The following is a 20302-nucleotide window of genomic DNA, read 5'->3' as shown; positions in this document are numbered from 1 at the left end:
TTTGTGTTGGGTTTCTTTCATTTTCAAAATTAGAGCATTTTAATTACAAGCCCATAACTTTCAAAAGACGGGTCTCTTCGTGATTTCCCTTTTGTACTCATGATACTCCTCTTCCATCTCACTGCAATTTCTGCTGGCTGCTGCTTGTTGCACAGCTTTGGTACCTCCACAGTTGAAACGGAATGCAGTTTTTCCTCTACTGTTGCCCACCTCTTTCAATTGAACATGTTTATTCCTACGTATCTGCCAACACTGAACATCAGCAAGTAAAAAGAGTAAAAGCTGAAAATGGTCATCCATGAGAGAGAAAAACAGAGTTAACATTTCAGATCAATGAAGTTTCATCAGAACAATTTTCAAGAATGATAAAACAAAACTAAAGAAACTTCTAGGTTGGTAGTTCCACCTGCACAATCACATATCATCAATTATCACTCTGAGGCTGGAAAGACACTCTCAATCTGTCCAATACCCAGTGAAGTTTAAGTTCACTGTCTATATTCAGTGCATAAATGGATAAACATCAAATTTGTTGACATGAGATTAACATTATACAGTCTTTTCAAATTGCATGTTGCTGTCCTTGGTCAAGCCCTGGGATTCCTACAGGATCTCCGTACTGTGTCACTGTCCCAGTCATCCATTCTTTCTTGCTAAATTAGCCAACACTAGCTACATTAGCTAATTTTGTATATACTATAACTTTTTATCTGGATATTGTACTTTGACTGGTGTTCAAAATCTTATGATAGTAAATCAAAGTTGGAGGGCAATAATTTCTTGACTAAAATAATTTCTTGTCTTCAACCTTACAATTTTGCATTCTCCAAGAAGCTTTCAAACCGCATCCTCTTACTTTGCAAACCTAGACATTTCTCCATACTGGCTCAAAACTTTCAATATCACATAGTTGCCGTAACTTATATCCTTACCTAACACAGTTTTTTTTTTCAGTTTTGCCAATTAAGTGCCTTAGGATAGATAGATGCCTTTAGAGATACAATGAAAGAGGAATACCTTCACCATACACACTGCAGCAGTTCAAGCATGCAGCTCACCAGCACTTTCTCAGCCACAACTGTTGCTGTTTTTACTGGTACCCATAAAGCAAGAGTGACATTCTTATGAAAATTGACCTGACCACTTGAATCACATCATGAAATTAACTTATATGCTTGGATTTCAACTGATTGTGTTCTGACCATTTTAATGTTAAACCCATCTAATTTTATTTAGCATTTTGTAAACACTTTCAATAAGTTAGAATCACTTTTGTTTTAAAATTCACTCACTGGATGAGGGCATCTCTGGCTAGGACAGCACTTATTGTCCATCCCTGATTGCCCAAAGGGCAGCGGAGTGTCACCCATATTGCTGTGGGTCTGGGGGTCACATGTAGGCCAGACCAGGGAAGGACAGCGAATTTCCTTCTCTGAAGGACATTAGTGAACCAGATGGGTTTTTCCCGACAATCAACAATGGTTTTACGGTCTTCATTAGAGGCTTAATTTCATCATCTGCCATCATCCTGAAAATTAGTTGAGTTTCTGGATTAATAGTCCAGTGATAATATCACTCGGCTGTTGCTTCCCCTGCAGTGCAGTCAATTTCTCTATGCTTTTCACAAATACAGCAACTATATGCCGATAACCCTAAACTCTCATTTCCTCCTCACCCATTTTTCCACTTGATATAAAGGTTGAGTTTGTCTCTCACCCATTGGTTAAGTTGTAAGGCAGGCTCACCTTTGTATCGCATGCCATCTTATCCCTTCTTATCCATGGCTTCAAAAATACAGCTTAAATGTTTAATACTTCCATAAAGGAATACATGTAAAAGTACGTACAAAGAACTGGTGGGCATGCAGATTTTTAAAAAGAAGAGATTTCACCTTGAGAGCCACACATGTAGATGAGAAGGGGCAAATGGTGGCATAGTAGTAATGTCACAGGATTAGTGATCCAGAGGGCTAGTGTAATGCTCTGGAGATCATAGAATCCCTACAGTTTGAAAACAGGCCCTTCGGCCCAACAAGTCCACACCGTCCCTCCGAAGAATAACCCAACCAGACCCATTCCCCTCCCCTATTACTCTAATGCTCCTAACCTACACATCCCTGAACACTATGGACAATTTAGCATGACCAATTCACCTAACCTGCACATCTTTGGATATGGGTTTAAATCCTACCATGTCAGTTGGTGAAATTGAAGGAAGAGAGAGAAATTTTAAAGGTACCAAGGGATATGGGGAGAAAGCTGGAATATAGAATTGAATTAGAGGATCATATTGAATGGAGGTGTATACTCAAAAGGGACAAATCATCTACTCTTGCTCCTAGCTTTTATGTTTCTATGAATTTAGTTTTAATCAATCAAATCTGGAAGAAAATTCAGGCCATAAATGTATCATCAATCTGGCTTGTTGAAGCAACACAGTTTACCACCTTTACCTGGTCAGGCCTATATGTGACCTCAGACCCAAAGCAATGTGTTTGACTCTTAATTGGCCTAAGAACTAATTCACTTCAAGTGCAATTCAGGATGGGCAACAAATGCTGACTTTCCTAGTAATGCCCATATCCCATGAAATAATAAAGAAAATACAAGTTGTAATTGTAAAATAAAGTAGAAAACATGGAAGAAAAGTAGCAATATATTTGTAGGGATAGTGACTTTTCTTTGTTTATGATTGACACAGGAGATTAACTTGTGTATATTTGCTTTAAATATTGAGTGCTGCTGACATCTATTGAGAAAGGCAATATTTTTCCTGCTCTTATGTGAAACTCATTGGGAGAATTTAGTAAATCAAGCATTCCAAAGGAGTTCAGATGAGATAGCTACTAAACCTTTAACAATACTTCTGTAAGATCAAAATTCCTTTGGTTAATTATTGAAAATGTCATTAGAAACATAAAAGGAGGATATTAATTTTCTGTTGTATGCTTTCTTAGTTATCAGTCATGATACTGTGTGAAAAGGGGCTTTTCAGTTTGAATTTCTAAACATCTATTGTAGCTGCTTATGAAAACCAGGCAAATTTAAATATCAATTGGATAAATGTGGATTAGATTCCCTTAGCGTGGAAACAGGCCCTTTGGCCCAAGCAGTCCACACCGACCCTTCGAAGAGTAGCCCACCCAGACCCATTTACCCCTGACTAATGCACCTAACACTATGGGCAATTTAGCATGGCCGATTCACCTGACCTGCACATCTTTGGACTGTGAGAGGAAACCGGAGCACCCAGAGGAAACCCACGCAGACACGGGGAGAATGACACCAAACCTATTAATTTCAGTTATACTTTTTCCTGTTTCAGTGGTTCTCATCAGAAATCAACCACGGCCACAGATGTTTTGGTCCTGTACTAAAACTGGGGATTTGATGATATCTTGTTTTAAAGTGATACATCTGGGGTCAACTGATAATTTAATTTGCAGCATTATTTGCCATTAGAGACATTAATACCTTCCAGTCCATCATTAGCAGGGTCCAGAGTTAGTATTAGCGAAGGACAGTAATGAAGGAATTTATCTTCTATCCAATGGGTAACATTCATTTCTTATTTATTATGGTAGCTATATTTGCATGACGCATACACGTACTGTCTTAATATCCTAGTTGTTCTGTTGAGCTGAGGTTCTTCTGGTGAAGTATAAATAGAGATTTGTTTTCAATATTTGGTGGTATAATATGGTTTCTGTGGAATGTGATTTGAAAGAATACAAGGAACAGGAACAGCATTTGCTGGGGTTATTTGGGATCACTTTGCCCCTGAAAGCACGAAGAACAGTACTTAGAATTCAGTTTGGAATTTCTAAACTGTGGTGCCATCAAAGCATACATGTTTCGAGGTTACCGAAATGGCTGGATTTTATATACCTTAACTCAGTATGTTTTTGATGGAGCAGAAGGCTGTAGAGTAAGTTGTGTGCTTAGTCCACCACCATCCTGCTCACTCCCCTGCTCATCCCAATATACACCAAGTGGATTAGTGCTGAAATCAGCTGCCCACCTGTCATATTTATAGAAATAATTACTGGTCATTTAAGCTTGTTAAAAAGCCTACTGACCGAAACAATGTGCTTCCCTTACCAAAGTACAGTCAGTGTGACCAGTCGGGCAGAAGTGACCAACCCAATATTAAAGGCCGCATGGCCAAATGCAGGCAGGCAGGTGGACACCTAATTTGGAGCGAGCTCTGCACACGTCCAGGAAGCCCTCATAAGATGTCACTCCCTCCTTTCCGTGCTGCCTGCTGGACAGATTCGACCCCCTCCCCACTCCACTTTCTGACTCTGCATTCTCTTCCCACCTGAAAATTCCAGGCCTTACCTTCTCTAGCAGCCATGGTGTGTCTCTAGCCACTTCCCGATGCAATCCTGGAAGCAGTTACTACGTCCTTGTGATGCTGCTGGGATTAGTGATGCTGCCAGCCAATCACAGTACTGATTGAGGGCTACAGTTCACACTGTTAAGCAAATTTAGCCCACACCGCAGCTTGTTATGGCAGGATTTCTCAATGCCATTCAGTTTTCAGGTGACTTTCCTTCCAGACTGAGCAAGGAGTCATGGTGCCCATCTGTTCCCAATCCATTTTGAGACAATGCAGCTTCTTGAGTTGAGAGGGCTATCTATGATCTCATTTAAGAAGAGGTCTGTTGATCTGCTTCTCTTTCCATGGATATATTCACTGTTACACATTCCTGCCTTTTCTAATTAAAAGAATTATTTCAACAGCACTTGACACATGAAGATTAAATGTGAGCTGATAGGCAGCTTTAACAGAATAAGTTTCACTGAATAGAACTGAAAGATAATGTATGTGTTTGTGTGTGTGAGAGATAGAGATGACAATAAGGATCTCCATGAATTATTGGCTGTTTATGATTTGTTCTTGTTTACATTCTCTGCACCTAATCACACCATAAATCTGCATTAATAAAAATGACAAACCACCAGAAATGTAGAATGAAATCAAACTGAAATGTAGGATTTCTCAAACAGTCATGCTTTTTAAATTGAGGAAAATCTATATATATGAATATCAAGCCATAACAGTTCTGTTAATGTAGCCCTTGCAGTACATCCATCTAAGGACTGTTAACATTTACTTGGCCTGACAACTAAAACCAAAATTGATGACCACCAAATCTTACAGACTCCTCTGTGTATGTCAAGCGAATAAAATTATCCTGTCATCAACAAAACAGGAGTTCTAGCTCAGACAATGCTCCATGCTGTTAGAAATATTTGGAGCTGTGAAGAAAGAATCCAAAATCAAGAGACTGTTTGTCTTTGAACATCTTATTGAGTTATGCTGACTTGCCAAACACAAATTGTCCTTTGAAGCATAGATCTGCCTGATTCAGGTATCATGTTGTTTGACAGAATTGTTTCATTAAACGTATTACACTGATGCTAATTTGGAATGGATGACATTTATTTTCCAGCTCTTAAATGTGGAATCCCATGCTTGCATAGAATTCCTACACTGTGGAAGCAGACCATTCAGCCCATTGAACCACACAGACAGTAGTAAGAGCATTTCACCACCACCACCATTCCCCCCCCCCCCCCCCCCATAACCCTGCATTTTGCATGGCTAACCACGCCAGTCTGCATATCCCTGAACCCACCTAAACTACACATCTTTGGACTATGGGAAGAAACCTGAAACAAATCCACGCAGACACAGCGAGAATGTGTAAACTCGCACAGATGGTTGCCCGAGGGTGGAGTCAAACCAGGGTCCCTGGCGCTGCGAGGCAGCAGTGCTAACCACTTAGCCACCGTGCTGCACTGAAGGCATTGTCAAATATTCCTTAAAGCTGATAAGATTATAGTAATCTTTACCAAATTACGTTTGACTTAAAGGCTAAACACTAATAAAACTGATGTATTCTGCTGAATCTTATGTCTTCTTGGCTAAGTGTCAGTTTTGTCAAATTTCATAGTGGCTTCTCTCCATAAGACCTGGCAGGTTTTCTCATGCTTTCATGTCAAATTCACTAACTACCTACCTTGTCCAGTGGCACCCCTTTCATCTGACGGTGTGCTATTGTGCACCCAGGCAAGCAAGGTGTGTCCAGAGGTGCCCTGCATTGTTCCTGACATTGCCTGTGACCTGACAGATATTGGGATTCCTGTCCAGACAGGCACTAGGAGCTCCAGAGAGATGGAATGGTGGAGAGGATGAATGTCCTGCTCCCAGGACTAGTAGACTAGGCCACGGCCCAGCAATGCAGGAAGAAGGTTAACTACCTTCTCCATTCTGCAAGGCTAGGTGCCACCCATCTGCATTCTGCCATCTGATACTCACCCCATCTCTTCCACTATGCTCACCTCCCTCCAAGGCTCTGCTACTCTCACTGTTGCGTGCAACATCTTCCATCACTCACTCTCACCTGCATAAATCCCCCCCATTGCTAACTGTCCAGGGTCTCTATGCTGCCTACTCACACTCGCTTGAGAGATCCAACCAATACACTCAGCATCAGCACTTCCAGATGTGCCACCCATTTGACCCTCCCTTAGTAACTATTCCTGTCTGATTGCAGGGGAAAACAGCCCACAATAGAGCAGAAAGAGCTAAAACAGGGGCAGGGCTACCCAACAGTTGGCTGACCCTGCCCACTTCTCCAGACTGGTGTCAGTTGTTGCCCTATCGCACTGTGACATATCGACTATGACAAGCTTCCTGTCTTTGTCTGAATGAAATGATGTGGTAAAATAGAAGGACTGTAAGCTTGGTAGGTCTGGCTGAGAGGGCAGAATGGGAAAAGCAAGGACACTGTAGACTCATAGTGTGTGAGCACTAAGAGAGGAAGTGGACACCCTGAGACACAGCCCAATCCAATCTGTTAGCTAGTTGCATGGCCCTGTGTGTGAAGTGTCAGAGAGGCTGGCAAGTATCAGATGCTAAGGTCCATGGATGTGCTGTCACTGCCCTGGAGTGCACCCGGATGTGGTTGGAGGAACAAGGGCGACCTGTTCAGACAGCCATGTCAAGAATGTCAAGAATTTGCAGCATTTGTTTCCTTGCATCGGAAGGTAGGATAGGAAGCTGCAGAATAATGAGGTGAGCTCTGCAGTCAGTGAGGGTGATAATCTCCTGCTAATTAGCATCTCACCACGCCATGGCAAGAATCTCAGCTCCAAGCCTGGACCTTTGTTGGAAAATGCAGTCTAACAATGAGAAAGGCCTCACTCAACTTTTTACACAATAGTCCCAATTTTCCAGCCATTCAGGCCATTGTAAGGTTTCACCCTTTGTCTTAAGGAAATACCATTTTCATGTATAGAGTCAAAAGAACCAAAAAATCACTCAAACTGTTAACTAGCATGGTGGCATAATCTGAAAAATCGCTTCTAAACTGTTCAGATCCATTGGACTAAATTCAGCTGTTCATATAGTCATAAAAACATACAGCACAGAAATAGACCCATAAGTCTCTTAAATGTTGCAATTGTACCAGCCTCCGCCACTTCCTCTGGCAGCTCATTCCATACATTTACCACCCTCTGCGTGAAAAAGTTGCCCTGTAGGTCTCTTTTATATCTTTCCCCTCTCACCCTAAACCTATGCCCTGTAGTTCTGGACTCCCCAACCCCAGGGAAAAGACTTTGCCTATTTACCCTATTTATGCCCCTCATAATTTTGTAAACCTCTATAAGGTCACCCCTCAACCTCCGACGCCGCACGGAAAACAGCCCCAGCCTGTTCAGCCTCTCCCTGTAGCTCAAATCCTCCAACCCTGGCAATCTCCTTGTAAATCTTTTCTGAACTCTTTCAAGTTTCACAATATCTTTCCGATAGCAAGGAGACCAGAATTGCATGCAATATTCCAGCAGTAGCCTAACTAATGTCCCGTACAGCTGCAACGTGACCTCCCAACTCCTGTACTCAATACTCTGACCAATAAAGGAAAGCATACCAAACACCTTCTTCACTATCCTGTCTACCTGCGACTCCACTTTCAAGGAGCTATGAACCTGCACTCCAAGCTCTCTCTGTTCAGCAACACTCCCTAGGACCTTACCATTAAGTGTATAAATCCTGGTAAGATTTGTTTTCCCAAAATGCAGCACCTCACATTTACCTGAATTAAACTCCATCTGCCACTTCTCAGCCCATTGGCCCATCTGGTTAAGATCCTGTTGTAATCTGAGGTAGCCTTCTTCGCTGTCCACTACACCTCCAATTTTGGTGTCATCTGCAAACTTACTAACTGTAGCTCTTATGCTCACATCCAAATCATTTATGTAAATGACAAAAAGTAGAGGACCCAGCACCAATCCTTGTGGCACTCCACTGGTCATAGGCCTCCAGTCTGAAAAACAACCCTCCACCACCACTCTCTGTCTTCTACCTTTGAGCCAGTTCTGTATCCAAATGGCTAGTTCTCCCTGTATTCTGTGAGATCTAACCTTGCTAATCAGTCTCCCATGGGGAACCTTGTCAAACACCTTACTAAAGTCCACATAGATGACATCTACCACTCCGCCCTCATCAATACTCTTTCTTACTTCTCAAAAAACTCAACCAAGTTTGTGAGACATGATTTCCCACGCAATAAACCATGTTGGCTATCCCTAATCAGTCCTTCCTTGCCTTTCCAAATACATGTACATCCTGTCCCTCAGGATTCCCTCCAACAACTTGCCCATCACTCATGTTAGGCTCACTGGTCTATAGTTCCCTGGCTTGTCCTTACCACCTTTCTTAAACAGTAGCACCACGTTAGCCAACCTCCAGTCTTCTGGCACCTCACCTGTGACTATTGATGATACAAATATCTCAGCAAGAGGCCCAGCAATCACTTCTCTAGCTTCCCACAGAGTTGGCTGGGTGCTGGCTGGTGGGACTAGGTCGGGTTGGGATATCTGTTCGGCATGGACGGGTTGGACCGAATGGTCTGTTTCCATGCTGTACATCTCTATGACTCTATGGTCCAACCCGTCCATGCTGACCAGATATCCCAACCCAGTCTAGTCCCACCTGCCAGCACCCGACCCATATCCCTCCAAATCCTTCCTACTAATGTATCCATCCAAATGCTTTTTAAATGTTGCAATTGTACTAGCCTCCACCCTAACCTTTGATAGATTTATAATAGCAAAGACCATTTTAATGCAGTACGAAAATCTTTTCTCTCCTTCAACCTGAGCAACTGTTTTTACAGTTAAAACATTTCTTTTGTGACCCATATTCTTATTTGTTATCTTCTCTGTGACCTAGTTTTGTGATGGGAAGCAAATCGCTGAAGCATTAACAGTAACACTTACTTCAGACAGCTATCTATCCATATTTTATGAAGTTTTTTTTCTAGTCTGTAAAGCATTTTGATTATATCATAAATAGTATGATATATATTAATTCTAGAAATGTAATCTAGTAATCTGTCCTCTCCAAATTAAATGTAGTTTGGTAAATATTTTGACATGAGAAAGGGCCTCTTTAAAACTAGGCTGAGAAAAATAGTACAAACATGAATGGAACTGAAAATTAATGCTTAGAGACAAAAGAATAAAGCATTTGTTGAAGTGATTCTGCCAGATTCTTGTTGAAAAAAAATCAAGAGTAGCCTGTTGAATAAATTACTGCAGGAGGGCTTTTTCAAAGTCAGATTTCTATAAATGTTTTCGCTTAATATACTGTAACAGTTACGATATAATTTCAATCATCTTAAACAAAAGAGACTGTCGGTAGCTTCTCTGATGACCGAAGAATAATGGTACTAGTGCAGGCATGTGTATAATCTATGTCATATAGTCTATAAGGTCACAAGCTGGATTCCTTGTTTGAGTTGAGTTAGTAGATCCCCCAAGGACTATAATGAAGCTGCCACAATGGCCCTCCATTCCCTAAGCTAGATGTAAGGCAGGATCAGATTTCAGTATCATCCCTCTGTCCTCAATCTTCCTACAGTTACTTGGGTTAAGCACATTGCCCACTACCACCTCACTGTAAGTAATTTACTTTCTTTCTTTGCACCTCATTATATTTTCCCATACAGACATTGCTTTACACATGTTGCATGTGAAATGTGCATTTACATTTCTATAGTGTTCTTGACTTACGTTCCAAACATCCCTCTAGAATGTTGTCATATGCAAATAATGCAAAGGCTGCCTGTACTGTACAATGACAAAACATGCTTTAATTTTGTGGAAGGAGATCCATTTGTTTTTTACAAGAAGTTTTTCTTTCACTTTCTATACCAGTGACCTTTCTGTGGGGAATTTCTACTTCCCAAAACAATTCATTCTGAGTAAGATTGTCAATGGGTAAGTTTATCTCATGGACTAGTACTCACAGGACAGAGTTGAGACTGTGAAAATTGATTTCACAAAATATCCTTTCAGTAGTAGAGAAAGAAGATTTTCTACCTCGGCTATTTTATAACCCAGCTCCCAAACATATTGCAAAGTTCTTGTTTAATAAGTCTGATCAACAATCAGTGTTTCTTGTTCGTCTGTCTAAATCCAGCAAATAACATGAGCATTGCTGACAGAGTCAGCACATGTTAACCATTTGTAATTACCACCAAGTGGGTATTAGTGAGTTGCCTTTTGAACCGTTGAATTCCATGTGGGGCAGTGCACAACTGATATTGAAGTTTCCTGATGATTGGCTGCACAATAAACTCGACGAATGAAGATCACTCAACCAGGTTAGTGTGGTGGACAGAGAAATAGCCAATGTAGTTCAATGCAAAGTGCAATTAAAAGTAAAAATAAGATTCCCTACAGTATGGAAACAGGCCCTTCAGCCCAACATGTCCACACCAACCCTCCAAAAATTAACCCACCCAGACCCATTCTGCTAACCTATATTTATCCCTGACTAACGCACCTAACAGTATGGGCAATTTAGCACAGCCAGTTCACCTGACCTGTACATCTTTTTGGATTGTGGGAGGAAACCCATGCAGACACAGGGAGAATGTGCAAACTCCACACAGACAGTCGCCCGAAGTGGTAATCGAATCCAGGTCCCTACCACTGTGAGGCTGCAGTGCTAACTACTGAGCCACCATGCTGCCCCATAACAATGAGTTCCAATACAAAGGAACATTATAATTGTATGTTTCACATGCAGAGGCATTAAGTAAAAGTGAAATGCAATTTGTGAAAATCCTTGGTTATATGCACGTGGACTGTGTTTAGTTCTGGGCACCCTTAATAGAAGGGATATGAGGCCATGGATAGAATATATTAAACTCACTGAAAGGCTGCCAGAAAATACAATGTCTAGTTATGAAAAGAAGAGCTTCAAAATTTGTTAATTTTTCACAAGCAAAAGAGACGAAGGAAGGAAGGATTTAATTTTTAATAACATTCATTAGTGGCTGGAGAATTGGTTAACATTAAATTTGAACTTACAGCCAAAAGAATGAAGTATGAAGTTAGAAAATGTTCTTTTTGCAGACAGGGTTATTCCAATGTAGAATCTTTTTGCCACAGATATGATGAGGTATCATGAAACATTAGTTGGAAGGAAAATTGAAGATGTGCTTGAAACGGGGTGACATAAAACGTGTCGTATTAAGTCAGATGGTTGAATGAAAAGCATATCTCAGTTACCAGTTTATACTGCATTGGCTGTAAACGTATGAACAAGGTACAGGATAGGCCATTTGGCCCTTCGAATCAGCTCTGCTATTCAATGAGATCACAGCTAATCCAATTTTAACTTCAATTCTATGTTGCTGCACACTTCTGATAATCATTTATCCCCTTGGTAATCAAGAATTTATTCACCTCTGCCTTAAAAAATATTTAAAGATTCTACATCTGTTGCCTTTTGAGGAAAGCAATTCCAAAGACACTCAACTCTTAAGAGAGAGAGAAAAAACCCTCATCTCTGCCTTACTTGGATGGTCCCTTATGTTTGAGCCCTAGTTCTCGATTCTTCCATAAGAGGAAATCTTTTCCCCAGCTGTCTGACCAAGTCCCCTCAGAATCTTTCAGACCTCAATCAACTCACCTCTGACTCTTCCAGATTCCAGAGGGTAGAGGCCTAGTCTCTCTAGCCTTTCCTCAGAAGGAACTGTTGTGAAGAATGTAATTTATGTAATGGCATATTGGCTCTCTGTCATAACAATCTGATGGTTTCTAAGCAATCAGTGGCAACATGATGTCACTGGGTAATGTTGAAAAACTTCATTGTGTTCCAGGAGATGAAAATCCCCATATTGCCTTGACTAGCACCTAGAAAATGGTCAGTGCTTCTAACCGCTGAGTGGAAAGGGCGCGGGCATCAAAAAAGTACTGATTGGCACTATGATAATGGAGCATGAGGTCATATCGCCAAGTCTCCCACCAATCTTAAATTCTCCAGCCACTAATGAATGTTATTTTTAATAACTCTATTAAATCCTTCCTTCATCTCTTTTGCTTGTGAAAGATTAACGTCAAATTTTGAAGCTCTTCTTTTCCTAACTAGAAATTGTATTTTCTGGCAGCCTTTCAGTGAGTTTAACTATATATTCTATCCATGGCCTCATGTCCATTCTATTAAGGGTGCCCAGAACTAAATAGTCATTTACAATCTTGGAAGCTAAGAGTGGGCCTCATGCTTCAGCCCCACTGAGACCTCTGAGGATCAGTTTAGTTCAGCAGCTCAAAATTAGGATTCATCAGCCCCTAGGGTCACAAAGATAACTAATCTGCAGGATTCCAAGGGACCCGTTCTCACTTGCCAAATAGAGTTTAAAAACTTGTTGTTTACTTTCTGGGAGTTTTACGTGTATGTAGTATCCAACTGCATGCCATGCATTCCATTGTAGAAGAACTGCTTCGTTGGGATAACCTGAAGAATAGGGAATAGTCCTGCATTGTTTAAAACAAAAATTGGATGTCTTAAGCTGGAGTAAGCACAGAATTTCAGAATTGTAAATTTCAGAATTGTTTCAGTGTACACCTGATCTAGATGAAAATGTATAGCACCTACATAAATTATTTACTTTTAATATTTCTTCAGAATAAAAGGGCATCTTCCATTCTATATTTAAAAACCAATAATGAAGTATCTGAAAATAAATCAAAACATAAATGGTAAGATTGGTGTTCACTGTACTATATCGTGTCACTGGACTATGGTTTCTAGGATAAATTAAGGAAGTCAGTTAAATTAGGTCAACATAACCCAGTCAAGGTTCAGATTTCTGCATAGACTGAATATCAGTAAGAATGGATGCAATGTTAGCAAAGATTTTCTACAGCACATACAAAACAAACCAGTGTCATTTTTACCTGAATATCTACTCCTGCACCATGAACATCTCCATGTGAATGTTCTTTCATTTTAAACTTCAGTTCACATCAAATGATACCCGCACAACAGCTTTTATTTCAAAACCTTTTTCTATACTTAGCTCTCTCTTCTCAAGGCGAGAGTTCTTGATCATCTAATAGCCTGCAGCTAGGACTCTTCTGGCACTGTGGTAATGTCCTTACCTGTGGGCCAGAAGCTTCAATTTCCACTACCCCCAAGCATGTATCAGAACATGTCTGAACAGCTTGATTAAAATAGCTAAAGTCTGCAGCTTGTAAAGTCATTCTGCCCCCTAGTGGTATTTGATTCTCAATCTTGAAACATCAATCAATCATTATTCCAATAACTTCACTTGCGCTTGTTATATATTTGTCTTTGTTTTGTAAGTGCTATAGCCATTAGCATTTTTCACCTTTCACAAGATGAAAATGTTGAAAGTAGAATTTCTTAGGATTTTATCAAATTTTCATTGTGTGGAAAAGCCACGACTGAATAATGACATCCTCCAGTTCCATTGCACCAAAGTATTTAGCCTTTAGTCTTCAGTCTGGATTTCCATTGGACTTTAGTCCATAGTTTTGTGTAATTATTACATTAATTATCCAGTGATACTTCTAAAGATAACCATGCTGACTTGTACTTTGCCTCGGATTGTTTCAAATAACTTACCTTTCCTGTTTTAGAAAGACTGAAGAACTTATTGCTAATTCGTACTTAATCTTGGTCTTTTTAAGAGACACTGTGTCCTTTGATTACCTTGCATGAAAATGGTGAAGCGTGTAAGAATAATGCTGTTTCAGTAAATTGGAATCAAGTGAGATCTGAGGCAGAGTTTGCCAGAGCTAATACAATTTTGATGGAAGGATGAGTCTCACTGAAATTCTCCTAACTTGACCCAATGTAATTACGATGCGTAGCACAAATAAAGTTTGTCAAATCCATTTTGTAAACCTTATTTAAAACTTGTGTCTGATTTCAGACGTTATAGAAAAAAGTTGAAATGTAACCCACAGGTTCGGCGCTCAGTGAGACACTTTTGAATGTGATGAAGAATAGCCAGTCATGAGATAATTATTGGTTAGGCAGAATGTACTATTTCCTAAATGGACATTGTCTTGACATTTCCATCTGCTGAAAGATGGAAGATGCAGTGAGTGAATAGCAGTACGAACTAAACTCTATTTATCTTTACTATTACCGAAGCTTGTCAGTTTGATGAAGAGGTGACCAACTGAATTATGGTTTAGTTGACAAAATGTCATGAAACTGAAATATATGTGTTGGGTGCATCATCACAGTTGTGCTAGGGAGGAAAAGAACTTGTGTTTTTATAGCCATTCAAATTGTCAGCACATCCAAAAGTACCCTTTATGGAAGTGTAGTCACTGTTGTAAGCTAATACAGTATTCAGTCTGCATACAGCAAGATGCTACAAATATCAGAGAAATAATTCACCAGTTGATGGGTTGTTTGAGGAATAAATGTTGATTAGACCTGGAGATGCTTCCTGTTATCCTTTTGATAGGAACAGTTACCAATCATTAAAAAAAATTCAAAGGTTATAAACATTGAAAATGGAACAAAAAATAAATATATGTACTGTAAAATGTAGAGAATATTAAATTTACAATTCTTGGTTACTTTTAAATTGCTGTTTCCTTCTCCACCTTTATGTACATGCACTTACCATTCCAAAAACTTCCTTCACTTTTATAAGACTACATATGTTCACATTAAATAAGGAATAGTATAAGCTGTAATGATAGGAATTTTTCACCAAATCTAGATCACTTTTCTCATCATAAGTACATGATAGAAGTGGGTGTCAGAATGGATTACATGCTGATCTTCCACTATTTAAAAAAGGTGACAAAAGGATACCAGTGAATTATAGGGCAGGAAGCCTAGCATCTGTTGTCCGGGCATTCCTAAAGTCTGTAATTATGATAGGGTGGTCGAACACATGAACATTTTCAGCTGATCAGAGAGGGCCAACAAGGATTTGTACAAGGTAGTTCATTCCTGATGAGTTTGATTGATTTTGCAAACTAAAGCAGAGAAATGTCTATCCTGAAGGACCTTTGATAAAGTCGTTAACAGATTGTTGACTAAAATTAAAGTCCATGGAATGGAAGACAATATTGAAACTGGGTAGGAAATTGGCTGAGTGACAGAAAACTGAGTAATGATAATGGACAGATTTTAATTGACAATGTGTGTAGTGATGTATGCATGTGTCTTGTGGGTATATGCATGATTTAAACACTGATCAGAAATCTATTATAGGCTTATAATGCTTCAATGTTTTGGTAATGGGCAATCAAAAATCTAATACTTGGTCCAGAAGGTGCCTGATGTCAGACATCTAATCTGTAATGTATCAAAAGTTCTTAGAATGAACTAGCCCAACTTCCAGTTGTAAAGATATCAATATTTGCTTCTTTATTTAATAATCATTTATATTTCTATACAACTAAAAATTGAACATTTTGTTTTTCAACAAAGTGCCCGTCTTTCAGTAGAATACTATTTAAGTCCTCAAAATGTTAGACTGCCCTCTGCTATTTTACATTTTCCATCTAAAACGATGCATGTTACTATTGTGTGTAGAGGTTTGAGCTGGTACTGAAGACTCTCAATTCTCAATATTCACAAAAACGTTTCTGCAAATTTTCACTTTTGCATTTATTTAGTTGCCACTTATTAGTCAATGATAAAGCTTGTTCAGTTCTCATAAAACAGATTAACTGTTATTGAAAAGATAAATAACAATTATGGTGCAAATCATATGAATTAATGTATATACTTTTAAATCAGGTTTAAATGAAGAGTTGGTCCAGCTTCTACTTATTAGGGATGAGCTGCACATGGAACAAGATGCCATGCTGGTGGACATAGAAGACCTTACCAGGTTGGTGTAGGTTTGAACATGAGTAGTTTACTTTTTCCTGTCGCAGTTTCAACTGGGCAGTTCTGTACTTCCCCAGTGGATCATTTGGCATTTGGTGACATTTTGCACTCTCATTGCATTCCTATGTATTTTCCCTGAAACATTTTCATCCTCTTAAAAAGCCGAGATACTTTAGCTAACTGGAATTGTTAGATTTCTGTCATGCAAGGTTAGCAGGGGACTTCTTTGCAAAGCTAGCTTGTGTATACTGAAACTAAAACAAAAAGTATGTGGGAGGTTTAAACATAAAAGTTGATTAAAATGCAGAACTCTTGCAAAATTTGTGCATGATTTCCAGGAAGTGTAAAATATATTGTTTTAAAACTCACCTGCAAACCCTAGTCAAAGAGTTAGTCATGTAACTAGTCTGCAAGATGTAGGCTGTATGGAAAGGGCCTGAGGAATTGGCTACCCTGTAGTGGCCATAATTCTGTATATTGTGCAACAGCTTGCATGTGCACCTCCTGTTAAGGTCCCAACAAGTCATGGCAGCCATTACCTCCCCTTCATCCTTCAATCATTGCTCTTGGATTCTGCCATTTTAATTACAGACTTCTCTGCATGCTGCCTGACTAGCTGAATCTCTTGTTAGTTTGAAATATGTCAGTCTTTGTGAGTCATTAACCCTTAACACTGTTTGATGTACAGTTTGTCACTGCTTTGGTACCTCGACTGCACTCCAGATCAACCCAATCGGCCTCTGCCTGACAAGAATTCATACTCTACAGAGACAAGATCATCCATTGCTTAGTAACCTTGGCAGCTGACTTTGCTGCATCAACAAGCAAATGTTCCACAACACATTTCTGGCCTTCCCTTTCCTCTATTGCTTGTCTATTAAAATGCCAATCTGTTATTTCTCCTCAAAAACCCATCTGCTATCAATGTGTCAGCCCTACTCACCCCTACTCACTGAGGTATTCCAGTGATTGGTATATCTGTGATTAACTGTAGTTCCCAGATGCAGTCAACTTTGCCCCCTTATGTTGTGTGTACTTCCCATTGTTAGCATCTTGATCACCATGGCCAGGTAATGCTATGAAGTTAATGGTGATGGTTTCAATAAAATACACCAGCAACATTTGTGGGAAATAGCTGATTGCATTGTATTCAGATTTGTGAGTTTTATTAAACTGTATCAAGCTATTGTAGCTACAAAACTGACTCACTGAGCAGGTCATTTGTTATAGAAGCAAGATATGAGGCAGCTCATCTTTGATCATAAGGCCTTAAAATCATTGCCTTGATCCTGCTGGTTAAGAGTTTTACAATTCCAATCAAGTAACCCAAGGAATAATTTCCAGAAATAAGACCCTCAACCAAAAAATGCAAATATTATCAAAAATTCATGCATTCTTACTTTCTATGAGCATCCAGTTTGAGGAGCACTGTCAGTGTGTATGTGATAACCGAAATCAGATGTTAAATCATAAGCATGAGAAGTTGAGAAATTGCACCTATCGCTGTCCTTCACCTTTTCTCTTATAATGGTAATCAATGCACAATTAAATTGCCCAGATAAAGCTATCAATAGCAACACCCTATTTCAAATTAATAAAATAGTTGGACACCGTATCCATGTCCTCATTTACCTGACTTGTTGCTGATATGGGTATTTCTGCAAATTCAAAGTCATGTTCTTTCCTCTTTGCAACTTCCATATTAATATGGCTTGTCATTCTTGGAATTATGTTGTGCTGCATTTTTGTTTTCTTGTGCACATCAATTCATGACTGCAGAATGGAAAAAAAAATCAGGTTTGATGAATTGACCGTTTTAAAATTTCAGTGCAGTGTAGTTCCTCTGCATCATAAGTATATATACCTATATACAGTGGTTCAGAAACTCATGGATTAAAGCAAATTACTGCATTCTTGGTAATTTAACATGTTATGTTCTCTGGAATTTAACATCACTGTCTACTAGCTTTTCCCCCATTTGGTTCTTAAATACCTGACTCTCCAGAATTTACCTTAACTGCACAATTTCTCATTGTGCGATAGCTGACAATCCTAACTTCCCTGTTATGTGAATTGGATGTTGCACATGTTTGCTTTCTATTATCTTCCAAACGGAAAACAGATTGGGCTCAATTTTAGAATGATGGAACTAGTGGTTGAATGCCAGTATCCAAAGATTGCTACCAGAGTTGTGATCTTCAGCTTCAGCTTTGCAAAAATGGTTTACCTGCTTTTCCATTGACATGCTTTGTGTGAATAATTGTATCAGTTCAAGGTTTACTCTGAATCCAAACAACTGACTGGCCTAGATTTTTTCTATATTGTCAAAAGAAGTGTGTTTCCACATTTTGTTAATCTGTGATTGATTTGGAAGTTGGTAATTTGACTTCTGATCTTCCCCTTTTGTAGAGATTAGCAAGAATTATCAATTAAGCCTGACTAGTTGCTCCAGTGGATGTAAACCACTTGAAGTTACTCCCTTTTTTTGAATTGAGTATAATGAGAGTGAATGGCTTTCTGCAGTCAGACCAGAAGATTGACAACATGCACAAACTGGCTTGAATGACTTTATTAAACACTCAACTCTCTCAGCCCCAACCATAAGTGTAAATATAAAATCTATGTACCCAGTTAAGTTTTCTTTAAGGAAACACATCAAAATGAGCAAGATTATCAAAATGTGACATAATCTTGTGGAGATCTTTGACTTCTCTTTTTCTTTCTACAGACATGCTGAAAGTCAGCAGAAGCACATGGCAGAGAAAACAACAGCTAAGTGAAACTGAGATGCCTCCAACAAGCCACGAGATCAGAGAGGGGAAAAAAAAAGCTAGATTTTACTTTGCTTCTGTCGTTGTAAAATGCTGACGCTCAAGATGGTGCACTTCAAGAAAATCAGTGTTAGTCATTGGTACTGTTTGAAGCTTTATGTCCAGTGATTGGCCTATGCTTCTTTTATAATTTATTTTAATATGATTACATTTGTCACTGAGTTGTATCGGGCATTTCAGTAAAATGTTGGTAACTGATATGCAATCTAGTAAAACTGAAATGTGCAGAATTGGAAGATATATAAAGTAGTTAAGAGAAGCTAACTTCTTACTGCTTGGATTTTAGTTAAACAGTATTTTACCATGGACCTCTTTTTATTCTTCACAGATGGTAGTTTTAAACAAATGAACTTTATTTAAAGGTGCTATTAAAGTCAAAGAATACATGCCTGCCTTGTAGTGAAGTTGTAGCTATTGGTGATTAGGTCACTTTAATAAGTTTTCAACATTTTGTAAATGTTGATTACCTGACTCAACCATTTTAAAGTGTGTTAATATAATTTCAGTCAATTGGATTCAGAAATGTTATCTGGAAATGTTATGTACAAATATGTAAAATAAAAATAAAATTTGTTTCCTATGATATACTTATAATGTGAAGCCATATTATTTTGTTACTTTTAAAATCCTAAGTTTGCTAAATGTAAAATAATTTAGGATGCGAAATATCAAGACTAGTTTGCAAATACTTTAATTCCCGCGCTCAAGTGTGCCTGACTTACTGAAAATAGGAGATTGCATTTCTCTTTCAGTGCCGTTACTTCACATTCTCTGCCCAAAAGTTCACCACTGAGCATGAGAGAATTCACTAGACTGTTCAGAAAACATCTCTAAAGCTTCCATTTGATTGTAATAAATTACAGAAAATGAGAAAGAATTTTGTTTTTTGTACTTGGTAAGTTGGCAGTTTGCAAACTATGGATCTGCATTTTCAGAACATCACAATGTATTTGCAGTTTTCAGAGTTACTATGGAAACGTGAGGGCTTTGACTGAATTTACACCTGAATCAATAATTTAAGTGCCACAACCAAGTCCAGCAGGGTAAATAAATTCTCTTTTTCACTCCTGAGCTTGGCCAAATGGAATTTTCTTTAAATTTTTTAAATTCAATTATATTTAAACATGGGTAAAGTTATGAAGATCAAGCCATACAGATCTCCTAAGTTGCAAGTAAGGAGCTTGTTTTATTTTTGAAACTCAATGAGTTAAAAGTGTAAACATTATTAAAAAGGTAAAATCCTTTCCAAATGCCATGGCATGTGCACAACACAC

General features: G+C 38.9%; 1 protein-coding gene across 5 annotated transcripts in view; it reads left to right on the top strand.

Moving 5' to 3' along the window:
* The window catches only part of schip1 (schwannomin interacting protein 1), an 829255-nt gene extending 809633 nt beyond the window's left edge, over positions 1-19622 (top strand). For all 5 annotated transcript variants that reach the window (XM_072572731.1, XM_072572732.1, XM_072572733.1 and 2 more), the window contains 2 exons: positions 16105-16198; positions 18926-19622. In XM_072572731.1, the coding sequence (XP_072428832.1) occupies positions 16105-16198; positions 18926-18977 (146 nt within the window). In that variant the 3' untranslated portion in view covers positions 18978-19622. The remainder of the gene's footprint in view (positions 1-16104; positions 16199-18925) is intronic.
* The last annotated feature ends 680 nt before the right edge of the window (positions 19623-20302 follow it).

Source organism: Chiloscyllium punctatum, chromosome 6 (assembly GCF_047496795.1).
Source record: "Chiloscyllium punctatum isolate Juve2018m chromosome 6, sChiPun1.3, whole genome shotgun sequence".
NCBI classification, from domain to species: domain Eukaryota; kingdom Metazoa; phylum Chordata; class Chondrichthyes; order Orectolobiformes; family Hemiscylliidae; genus Chiloscyllium; species Chiloscyllium punctatum.
The sequence above is the reverse complement of the archived record's forward strand: the minus strand, read 5'-3'. Positions and strand labels throughout refer to the sequence as shown.